Source organism: Dama dama, chromosome 15, assembly GCF_033118175.1.
Source record: "Dama dama isolate Ldn47 chromosome 15, ASM3311817v1, whole genome shotgun sequence".
Taxonomy (NCBI): domain Eukaryota; kingdom Metazoa; phylum Chordata; class Mammalia; order Artiodactyla; family Cervidae; genus Dama; species Dama dama.
The window spans coordinates 60,168,496-60,181,094 of record NC_083695.1 but is presented as its reverse complement, the minus strand read 5'-3'; the positions used below and the strand labels follow the sequence as shown (position 1 = coordinate 60,181,094).

The following is a 12,599-nucleotide window of genomic DNA, read 5'->3' as shown; positions in this document are numbered from 1 at the left end:
TTCTAGCTTAAAAAAAAAGTCAACAGCCACCTGAAGGCACTGGAAAGAGAACAAAAGTAGGCATATACTTGGAGGAGTTATGAGTGTCTGGAAGAAAGCATGGCATTAAGTGACTTTCCCATTTTTGAACCCTTTTAGCCTGAAGGCGGACCCAGTATGCAAAACTGCAAAAACCCAGTATGTCTGGCTTAAAGAACTAGAGGAGAGAGAGTCAGGAACAGCATAACCATTGGAAAATAGAGAAAACCCAGAAAGGAGAGAACCAGACAGAAAGCCAAATCTCTGGATGATCTCTGAAATACACATGGACAGCACACACTTCAAATAGTCCAAATAAAGCTAAAAATTGAATTGAGATTTGAATTGTTGCCCACCACAAATGAGATTGAGTTTGCAATTTGAGTTTCATCAAATTAAATACCTATTAAAACAAGCAAGCAAAAACGACTAAACTAAACCAAACAAATCAAAACACTCTCTGGAAGAATAAACAGAATCCAGCCTGCAGTATAAACATTTACAATGTGAGAAATACAATCCAAGTTACTGACATACAAAGAATCAAGAAAAGTAACCCATCCCAAAAGAAAGCCAGTTAATGGAGATCAATTCTTAGATAACCCAGATGTTGGAATTGGAAGACAGAATTTTTAAGCAACTAATATAACAATATTCAATGTAAAGTAATATTACACAAACTATTTTTAAAAACAGAATCATACACTTGAAAAGGGTGACTTATATGTGCAAAATGTGCCAGTTTTTTTAAGGTAAGTCTGGAACTAAACAATACTTGAAAAATTTTAAATCAACAAATGTGCTTAACAACTTAATTGAGATAACAAGACAAAGTATAATGAATTCAAAGGTAAAGCTATATAAAGTCCCTCATCTAAAGAACAGGGAAGGGGAGGAAGATTTGAAGAAACAAATGACTTAAATATAAAAATAACAAAATAATTCTACTAACAACATCAAAAGCAAAACTTAAGAATTTATATTTTTAAAACTAAAAATATTGGTTTAAGAAATTAAAGATCTCAATAAATGGAAGAACATTCACTGTTCATGGATCAGAATACCTAATAGTAAGACAGTAATACTTCTCAAATTGATATACAGATTCAAAACAATTTCTATCAAAATATCAGCTGGTGTTTTACAAACACTGACAAACTGATCTTAAAATTCGTACAGAAATACAAGAGACCAAGAATATCCAAAATAATCCTGAAAAAGAAAAACAAAGTTGGAGGTTCATACATCTTGATTTTAAAAATTACCTCTAGAAAGCAACAGTGTTCAAGACAATAAAATACTGACACAGACATCAATCAAATAGAATTGAGAGTTGAGAAATAAGACTACATGTCTGCAGACAAGGGTGCAAAAACAATCCAATGGGAAAAAAAAGAATCTTTTCAACAAATGGTGTTGAGACAACAGGACAGCCACATGTAAAAGATATTGGGGACTTCCTTGGTGGAACGGTGTTTAAGAACCCACCTGCCAATGAAGGGGATACCAATGGAATGGATCCCTGGCCCAGGAAGATTCCACATGCCACAGGGCAACTAAAGCTCACAAGCCACTAGCAGCCCGCATGATACAATTACTAAAGTCCATGCACTTAGAGCCTGTGCTCTGACACAAGTGAAGCCGCCACAGTGAGGAGCCTGTGCACCACAACACAGACGAGCCCCACTCACACCTAGAGAAAACCTCTGCCCGACAATGAAGACCCAGTGCAACCAAAGAAATAATAATTAATTAACCAAATAAAAAAGCCTCAAAAAGAAAAAAAAAGAATTGTTAGGCTCTTAACCCCACAACGTACAAAAATAAGCTCAAAATAGATCAAATACCTAACAGTAAGAGTTAAACCATAAAACTCTTAGAGAAAACAAAGGGGTAAATGACCTCAGATTTGGCAAAAACTTCTAACATATGATATCAAAAAGCTTGAGAAACAAAAGGAAAAAGATAAACAGGATTTCATCAAAATTAAAAGCTTTATGCTTCGAAGGTCAGGAAAGTGAAAAGATAATGCATAGAATGGGAGGAAATATCTGTCAATCATTTATTAGATAAGAGGTTTACATACAGAATATATAAAGAACTCTTATACCTCATTAATAAAAGAATAGATATCCCACTTAAAAATGGATGAACAACATGAATAGACAACTTTCCAAAGAAGATATAGAAATGGTCAATAAACACATGAAAATATGTTCAACATCATTAGTCATCAGAAAAATCAAAATCAAAACTACAATGAGGTATCACTTTATAGTCACTAGTATAGATATAGTCAAAATCAGTGAATAATAAGCAAACATTGGCAAGGATGTGGAGAAATTGGAACATTTGTATCCTGCTAGAGGAATGTGAAATGGTGAAGCCAGTCTGGAGAACAGTCTGGCAGTTTCTCAAATGGTAAAACAGTTACCACAAGCCCCAACAAGTCCATTCTTAGGTATCTACATCAGTTCAGTTCAGTCACTCAGTCATGTCCGACTCTTTACAACCCCATAGACTGCAGCACGCCAGGCTTCCCTGTCCATCATCACCTCCCAGAGCATGCTCAAACTCATGTCCATTGAGTTGGTGATGCCATCCAACCATCTCATCCTCTGTCATCCCTTTCTCCTCCTGCCTTCAATCTTTCCCAGCAACGGTCTTTTCTAATGAATCAATTCTTCGTATCAGGTGGCCTAAGTATTGGAGCTTCAGCTTCAACATCAGTCCTTCCAATGAACATTCAGGACTGATTTCCTTTAGGATGGACTGGCAGGATCTCCTTGCAGTCCAAGGGGCTCTCAAGAATCTTCTCCAACACCACAGTTCAAAAGCATCAATTCTTCAGTGCTCAGCTTTCTTCACAGTCCAACTCTCACATCCATACATGACCACTGGAAAAACCATAGCCTTGACCAGACGGACCTTTGTGGACAAAGTAATGTCTCTGCTTTTTAATATGCTGTCTAAACCCACTCTAGTATTCTTGCCTGGAGAATCCCACGGACGGAGGAGCCTGGTAGGCTACAGTCCATGGGGTCACAAAGAGTCGAACACGACAGAGCAACTTCAATTTCACTTCCTAGGTGGGTCATAACTTCCCTTCCAAGGAGTAACCATCTTTTAATTTCATGGTTACAGTCACCATCTGCAGTGATTTTGGAGCCCAAGAAAATAAAGTCTTTCACTGTTTGCATTGTTTCCCCATCTGTTTGCCATGAAGTGATGGGACTGGATGCCATGATCTTAGTTTTTTTGAACACTGAGTTTTAAGCCAGCTTTTTCACTCTCCTTCACTTTCCTCAAGAGGCTCTTTAGTTCCTCTTCGCTTTCTGCCATAAAGGTGGTGTCATCTGCATAGCTGAGGTTATTGGTATTTCTCCCAGCAATCTTGATTCCAGCTTGTGCTTCATCCAGCCCAGCATTTCACATGATGTACTCTGCATACAAGTTAAATAAGCACGGTGACGATATATAGCACTGACATACTCCTTTCCCAACTTTACAACAATCCACTGTTCCATGTATGGTTCTAACTGTTGTTTCTTGACCTACATACAGATTTCTCAGGAGGCAGGTAAGATGGTCTGGTATTCCCATCTCTTTAAGAATTGTCCACAGTTTGTTGTGATCTGCACAGTCAAAGGACCATGATATCTACTAGTGTGGTAAGTATCCCTTAGAAGAAATGGAGTAGCCCTCATAGTCAACAAAAGGTATCTACATAGAAGAAATGAAAACATACATGTACAAAAATCTGTACATGAACATTTATTGTAGCATTACATAAAAGCCAAAAAGGTAGGAACAACCCAAATGTCTTCAAACAATGAATGAATGCACAAAATGTTATATTCATACAATGGAATGTTATTCACCCAGAAAATGAAATAATTTCATATCTATTAGTATGGCTGCTACCAAAAACCAAAATAACAACAGCTGATAAAGTTATGTGGAGAAATTGAAAACCTCATAGATTGTTGGTGAGAATGCAAAATGGAATAGGCACTATGGAGAACAGTATGGCAGTTCTAAAAAAAAAAAAAAAAAGGATCAAAAATAGAATCACCTATGATCCTGTATTGTCACTTCTGGGCATAGACCCAAAAGAACTGGAAGCAGGAATCTGAATAGATATTTGCATGTCTGTGTTCACAGCAGCATTATTCACAGTAACCAAAAGGCAGAAGCAACCCAAGTGTCTAATGACAGATGACTCGATAAACAAAACATGGTATAAACATACACCAGAATTATTATTCAGCCTTATTAAAAAGGAAGGAAATTCTGACACATACAATACCAGATGAACATGAAAGGAGATTATGTTAAGTGAAAAAAGTCAGTCACAAAAGGATGAATACCACAGATTTCACTCAGATGAAGTACCTCGAGTAGTCAAATTCAAAGACAGAAAGTAAAACAGTGATTGCCGGGTGTGGGGCCAGGGGGTTGAGGGGAGAAAGGGATGGGAATTATTGTTTAACCGGTATAAAGTTTCATTCTGCAAGATGAAAAGAGTTCTGGAGACTGGCTGCACAACAATATGAATGTACTTAATACTACTGAGCTATACACTTAAAAATGATGAAGATGGTAAATTGTATGTTAACTACATTTGATCAAAGTTAAAAAACGGATATACCCTATAACAGTAATAAATACTATTTAGGAAAAAAAATCTAAACAGTACTAACATGTATACTACAATATAGATAAATGTTGGAAAAATTCTGCTAAGTAAAAAGAAGTCAGTCACAAAAGACTACATACGATTCCATTTATATGAAATGCCCATAAAAGGCAAATCTATAGATAAAGGAAGTAAATTAATGGTTCCTTAGGGGTGGGAAGAAAAAGGAGGGGAGTAGGGGAATAGGAGTGTGATAAAGATATGGATATGGAGTTTCTTCCCGAAGTAGGGACAATGTTCTAAAATTACACAAAACTGTAAATATACTAAAACTCACTGAATTGTACACTTTTAAAATGGGTGATTTATGTGGTATGTGAATTATACCTCTCCATAGCTATAGTGAAAAAACAAAAAACAAAAATTAAGGCTGCTCTCCCCAGAGGGAAAAACACTAGGCATCCAACATGAAAACTTCTGGATCATAAATTCAGTACACTCACAAAGCTCCAAATCAGTCCTCTCATTTCAGGGAAAGTTCTATTGGGGAAAATAACCAACACAACTGCAAAGGAAATAAACTGGCACCTATGCCAATCATGTACGTGTCATTTATAAATATGTAGAGATCAACACAGATGAACAGACATTTAAAGAAAACCTAATTAGAGGGTTTTAATGAGCACTCTTCAGCATGCTATGACTTATCAGCATTAAAAACTGAGTTCTAGGGGGGAAAAAACTGAATTCTAAAAAAATTGGGGTTCCCAATCCTGCTTACATATCAGTCATCTGTGGAGTTTTTTCTTTTAATATACAATTTCTCAGAACTCTCCACAGATGTAGTAAATCAGAATCTTTAAGACATGAGCCAAGTACACTTTCTTTTTTAGTGACAAAAGTCACACTAACTTTTTTCCCTAGATGAGGGTCAATAATCTCTCATGATGTTTATGGGAACATTACTAAGACTAGTAAACTAATTAGTAAACTTAGAGATAATTTTTTTCAAATTGTAAAGTTTCTGAAGACTTCTACTTCCCTTATTTAAAAAAACTATGCTTTTCTGGAACTTAAGCAAATTCTCCTCTTTATTCTCTCCATAAATAACTACACTAGATTTTTCAATAGAAAGCATATTAGGAAAGAGGAAATGAGTATCTTTTTTTTTTTTTAAGATGAACAAACTGAAGATCATTTCATTAACCTAGCTAGATAGATATGCTTTGACTAATGATTAATTAGCAACAAAACACTGTTCTGTTTTGGTTTAAGTCAAAAAAGCAATTTATTTACTTACAGAAATCCATTAAAAACATCAAGGTTTTTTCCACTCAAGGCATCAATCTTGAATGGCCAAAACATTTATTTTATATCCAGATGGATTCTGTAAGTTTAAAGATAATGGGAAAATTACCTATCTAAGACTTATTTTTCATTTTTGCTTTGGTTATTAGCATCAGTAGATCCAATTACTTAAATATTTAAAACATATTATAAAAAGAACTGTCATAGTCTCTTAAATTTCAAGAATTCTGAAAACATTACCACAATTTGTGCTAATCCTGGATTTTAAAATCTACTCAACTAAAGCTCCTGGGTACCACTTTGCAGTTTCTATACTGAAATACTAAAATATTAATATGTATGCTGACATACTAATATCTATTAATGATGCATATATATATGTGTGTATATATATATATAGCACACATATTCAATTAGGGGATGAAAAATATTCCTATTTGTTTTAGACAAGTGCTCCTGGTCACCTTCCCTATGCCCCACATCTTAAACTGCAAACTTCCATGAATCACATTTCGTGGCATCTGTTAGGTTTTGTATGACTGATAACATAGCACACCAAGTAACAAACTGATTTGAACACACATTTCAGACTTTTTTTCTACAGGACTACTACATACCTGATTTTTCATCTTGTACTTCAAATTCTGCACCAGCAGATCCCAAAAGTGATGCCCCATGTTGTAACAATCTACATATATCAAATCTGTCAAAATTCAATCGATCTGTAGTAGATGAGTCTTCCATAGCACTTTCTGAAGTAGTTTCTAGATGAGGTTTAAAAACATTCAATTTGATTATACAGCCAAAGTGCAGAATGAAAGAAAACAGCATTACTTCAGGTGGGTGGGTAGTATTTTAAGAAAAGTAAAATGTAGAGGAAGTAGAAAAGCTATTGTGGATTTATTTATGATCAGTTCTTATTTATGAAAAAACTATTTAGCAGACGGCTCCCTTTCTACAACTATCAGAATGTTAGTGGGTATGTTACTTTTTGACTATACAAACACAATATTACATGAAGAAATATATCCCCATGTTGAAATATATATATTAAAAATCATGTTATCTGTTAAACAGCTGAAAGATACCAAGGTAATTTATTACAGTGATAAACTGAAAGATAAACATATTCATATAAATTTTCATAAATAACACTAATGAGCATCATCACTCCCTATACCTAGGAATATCTAGGACATAAAGGAACTACTCAATCAATAGAACTCATTTCTCTTAATATAAGCAAATTATAATCTCCTGGCAAACTGTTAAAATTAAATATCTATCTGGGGCCTAAAACTACTTATGAAATGTTCTATATTCCTCCCAAAAAGGTTATGCCACTGTAAAATTTTATATATACTATAAATTGTTCACTGACAACAGTTTGTTTAGCTGGCCATTTGCGTATAATTCTCTACAAACTAAAGTATAATTGCTAAACTGAAAGGGAACTGCTATGAATTTCTTAATGTTTTCTAATGATGACAATATATTTAATACTATATATGTGATACTAATGATACTATATATTTTAATGCTAGTGTAACTAATTTAAAGCTTTTTGGGGGGATGGAATTCTCTGGCAGTCCAGCGGTTAAGACTCCATGTAGTCAATGCAATGGGCTTGGGTTCAATTCCTGGTGGGGGAACTAAGATTTCATTAACAAGGTTGTGCTGAAGGGGAAAAAAAAAGTTTTTTTTGAAAAGAATTTAAGTCCTAGTATCTCTACATACCAAAATAAGCAGGGGTAATAAGTTGGAAAGGAAATGGCTCTTTTCTAAAACAATTTGTAACTTCTTCTGGTTATGTATTTCTTTCGATGAGAGAAGACAAACTAACATAATTTCTCAAAATAATAGGTGCAGCAAATTAAAGTAAAAATTTTAGATAAGACAGGATAAAACTCATATTACTAAAACTGACTTGAAAATGAAATGCAGTTACACCATATTAAATTCTCACTTAATTAAAATGTGTAACTTTATAAATTTGTAAAAGCATACATTCATTTCAAGTGTCATATATAACAGGCAGTCAGAAAACAAGTAATTTCCACTAAAAGACATCTAAAAGGCATAAAAGGACTAAAAGACTGACCTCTCCAAATGTCCACACATAATTGTGCTTATTTAAATTTAGTAAACAACTACCCTATTCTCACAGCAACAGGAAAAATTTGACTGTTTTAAGCATAAAATATTTATACTTAATTGATTTTATTTTTTAGGGCATAAATCCTTGAGGGAAGTAATAATCTCTGCAAATCAACCATATTGTAGAATAATTTAAAATATATATGAGAAGAGATTGTCTAGTACAATTTTTAAAACATGGTGAAAAAACACCTTGTTCAATTTTATTTCCTGACAAGACTGCACCTAAAAGTAAGAAAATTAAGCCTTTAAAAGTGGAATTACTAAAACATAAAATGTATAGTTTTTACTACAAACTACTTTTTCCTCTTAAAAGCACCTTGTTTGGTTCTTGGCACGGGATTCCATTCAGGTACATTTTTCACTATAGCTTCAACTGCTTGTCCTGCTGCAATCCGAGTATCCCAATTTGTACTCCTTAAATATATCAACACCTTAAAAAATTGTAAAATAAAAGTTACACACCAAAAAATATTGTTTGTTCAAATAGTCAAAAGAGAAGAACACAAATATACTTATTAATTTCTAATTTAGCAGCTCTCAAGTTTATACAAAACACTTTGCAATTATTAAAATCATTGATAAGACTTTCTATCAGTCACAAGAAATATCACTACACTTTAAAAAAAGGAAATGGGGAGGGGACTTCCCTTGTGATCCAGTGGTTAAGAATCCGCCTTCCAATGTAGGGGGATACAGGTTCAATCCCTGGTTGGGGAACTAAGATCCCACATGCCATGTGGCAACTAAACCCTCAAGCCGAAACTGCTAAGTCCCTGTGCCACAACTAGAGAGAAGAAAGATCCCAAATGCCACAAGCAAGACCAGACATAGCCAAAAATAAATACAGTTATTAACTTTTTAAAAAAGGAAACAGGAAATGTAATAAAAGACTGCTTAAGTGCATTTAAAAAATAAGTTTTTAACATACTAAAAAGCAAAGTGCATATTAGTCACTAAGTCCCATTACTCAATGCAAGAGTTATAAAACCATTAGAAAAGTAAGTACAGCAAGAGAGCAAGATATAAGACCAATACAGTGTACAAAAATCAACTGTATTTTTTTACACTTTCAACAATCTGAAAATGAAATTAAGAAAATGATCTCATTTATAATAGTATCAAAAAGTATAAAATACTTAAGAATAAATTTAAGCAAAAAAGTGCAAGACTTGTATACTGAAGACTATAAAAAAAAATTCAAAATACTATTGAAAGAAATTAAAGAAGACCCAAATAAACGACACCTCATGTTCAGGGATTAGAAGACTCAGTATTATTAGCATAGTAATACCCTCTAAACTGGGCTTCCCTGGTGGCTCAGAGGTTAAAGCATCTGCCTGCAATGTGGGAGACTCGGGTTTGATACCTAGGTCGGGAAGATCCCCTGGAGAAGGAAATGGCAACCCACTCCAGTATTCTTGCCTGGAGAATTCCATGGACAGAGGAGCCTAGTGGGCTATACTCCACCAGGTCGCAAAGAGTCGGACACGACTGAGCGACTTCACTTTCACTTTCACTCTCTAAACTGAATGTGGATTCAACAAAATTTCTATCAAAATCCCAGCTTTATTATTTTTTTTTGCAGAAATAGACAAGTTGATCTTAAAATTTATATGTAAATTTAAGATGCACAGAATCACCAAAACAATCTTGAAAAAGAATAATAAAGTTGGCAGATTCACACTTTTTGATTTCAAAATCAAAGCAACTTACTACAAAGCAACAATAATCAAGACAGTGTGGCAATGGCAGGACAGATACACAGATCAATGGAAAAGAATTTAGTTAAAAAATAATACTATGTGTCTATGGTCAACCAATTTTCAACAACAGTGTCAAGACAATTCAATGGGGAAAAACGGATCTTTTCAACAAATAGTGCTACAGCAACAAAATAATGACTTAAAACCCCTACTTCATGGTTTCTCTGGTGGCTCAATAGTAAAGAATCTGCCTGCCAACGCATGAGACAGGTTTGACCCCTGATCCAGGAAGACCCCACATGCCTCAGAGCAACCAAGCCTGCATGCCGCAACTGTTGAGTCTGTGCCCAAGAGCCAGGGAGCACAAACACTGAGCCCGAGTGCCTAGGGTCCGCACTCCACAAGGGAAGCCACCGCAATGGGAAGCCTGTGCACCGCAATAAAGAGTAACCCCCAATCACTGCAACCAGAAAAAAGCCCGTGCAGCAATGAAGACCCCAGCACAGCCAAAAATAAAATTATTTAAAAAATAAAAAAAAATAAAATCCCTACTTCACACCAGACACAAAACTAACTCAAAATACACCAGAGCCTAAAAATAAGACCTAAAACTATAAAACTGTTAGAAGAAAACATGGGGATAAACCTGTGTAACCTTGGATAAGGCAAAGGTTTCTTAGATATGATCTCAAGAGCACACAAGTCATGTGTTTAAAAAAGATAAAGTCAACTTCATTGTAACTAATAACTTTTGTGCTTCAAAGGATACCATTAAGAAAGTGAAGACAACCTCAAGACTAGCAGAATGCATTTGCAAACCCCATATCTGATAAGGGGCTTGCATCTAAAATGTATAAAGAATCTTACATCTCATCAATAAAAGAACAAATATGCCACTTAAAAATGGTCAAAGGATATGAATAGACAGGTTCCCGAAGAAGATACAGAAATGGTCAATAAATAAATGAAAAGACATTCAAATCATTAGTCATATGAAAATGCAAATCAAAACTATAGTATCACTTCATACACACTGGTATGAATATAAACAATCAGTTAACAGTTATGTGCTGGAGACTTCCCTGGTAGTACAGTGGTTAATAATTTGCCTGCCAATGCAGGAGACACAAGTTTGATCCCTGGTCCAGGATGACTCCCCATGCCGTGGAGCAACTAAGCTTGTTGAGCCACGACTACTGAGTCTGCGTTCTAGAGCCTGCGAGCTGCAACTATGGAAGCCTTCGTACTCTGGAGCCTGTGCTCTGCAACAAGAGAAGCCACTACAATGAGAAGCCCACACACCACAACTAGAGAGTGGTCCCTGCTTGCTGCAATTAGAGAAAGCCCACATGCAGCAACAAAGACCCAGCACAGCCAAAAATACATGAACAAAATTAAAAAAATAGAAGTGTTGGCAAGGATATGAAGAAATCAGACCTCTCATACATGCTGTTGGGAATGTAATATGGTGGAGCCAGTTCCTGGCTGTGGTCTGGCAGTTCCTCATAAAGTTAAACACAGTAACCATATGACCCAGCAATTCTACTCTCTAGTATACACCCATGTATGAAAACATACATCCATACAAAAACTTGCACACAAATTTTCATAGCAGCATTATTTATAACAGGCCAAAAAGTGGAAACAACTAAAATGTCCATCAACTGATAAAGAAATAAGTAAAATGTGGTATATCCAACATTATCCCTATCCATACAAAGAATGACATTTGGCAATAAAAAAGAATGAAAAATGAAATATGCAAAAATATGAAAGAAGGCTTCCCAGGTGGCACTATTGGTAAAGAACTTGCCTGCTAATGCAGGAGACACAAAGAGACATGGGTTTTGATCCCTGGGTTGGGTAGATGTCCCCTGGAGGAGGGCATGGTAACTCACTCCAGTATTCTTGCCTGGAGAACCCCATGGACAGGAGCCTGGCAGGCTACAGTCCACTGGGTCGCAAAGAGCTGCACATGACTGAAGTGACTTAGCACACACAATATGAAAGAACCTTGAAAATAACATTTAAGTGAAAAAACAATCACAAAATACCACATATTTAATATAAAATGTTCAAAACAAGCAAGTCTATAAACAGAGTGGATTAGTGGCTGCCTAGGACTGGATATGGAAGGGAGAGTGATAGAGAGTGATTGGCATGAGGTTTCTTTTGAGGGAGACAAAAATGTTTCAGGGCTTCCCCAATGGCTCAGTGGTTAAGAATCTGCCTGTAAAGCAGGAGCCACGGGTTTGGTCCCTGGGTAGGGAAGATCCCCTGGAGGAGGGTATGGTAACCCACTCCAGTATTTTTGCCTGGAGAATCCCATGGAAAGAGCACCCTGGTGGGCTACAGTTGGGTTGGCTACAGGTGGGCAACATAGGGTTGCCAAGAGGAGGACACGACTGAAGTGACTTAGCACACAAAATGTTTTAAAATTAGATCGTGGTGATAGTTGCATGTATCTGTGGATTTACTAAAAATCACTGAATTGTACACTTTATCTGGATGAATTACATGGTATATAAAATCTATTCAATAAAGCTATTTTTCACAAAAATAAAACCGAAGGCAATAGGAAAACACTGCGGGCAGAGAGGGGAATAGGAGATGAGAAAGTGCTAAAAACAAACTTTGCTTCTTTTAAAATTAGCTGATGGCAGTCAAATGGTGAGGTCTGAGTTAAGAAGGATAGAACTCACTTGGAAGGCTGGAAACTTTTTCTCAGTTCGGCAGAGGTTAGTCTTATTCATTGTTTACAGTCTCAGTTC

At 35.7% G+C, this 12,599-nt stretch overlaps 1 protein-coding gene across 2 annotated transcripts in view; it reads right to left on the bottom strand.

Annotated features, from left to right (window-relative positions):
- The window catches only part of BTAF1 (B-TFIID TATA-box binding protein associated factor 1), an 85,653-nt gene that overhangs the window by 58,361 nt on the left and 14,693 nt on the right, over nt 1–12,599 (bottom strand). Inside the window, exons 3-4 of one of the 2 annotated variants that reach the window (XM_061162176.1) lie at nt 8,442–8,556; nt 6,583–6,729 (exon numbers count right to left, since the gene is read on the bottom strand). In XM_061162176.1, the coding sequence (XP_061018159.1) occupies nt 6,583–6,729; nt 8,442–8,556 (262 nt within the window). Of the gene's footprint in view, nt 1–5,957; nt 6,012–6,582; nt 6,730–8,441; nt 8,557–12,599 lie in introns of those variants that run through there. The other variant, XM_061162177.1, reaches the window with a different exon arrangement.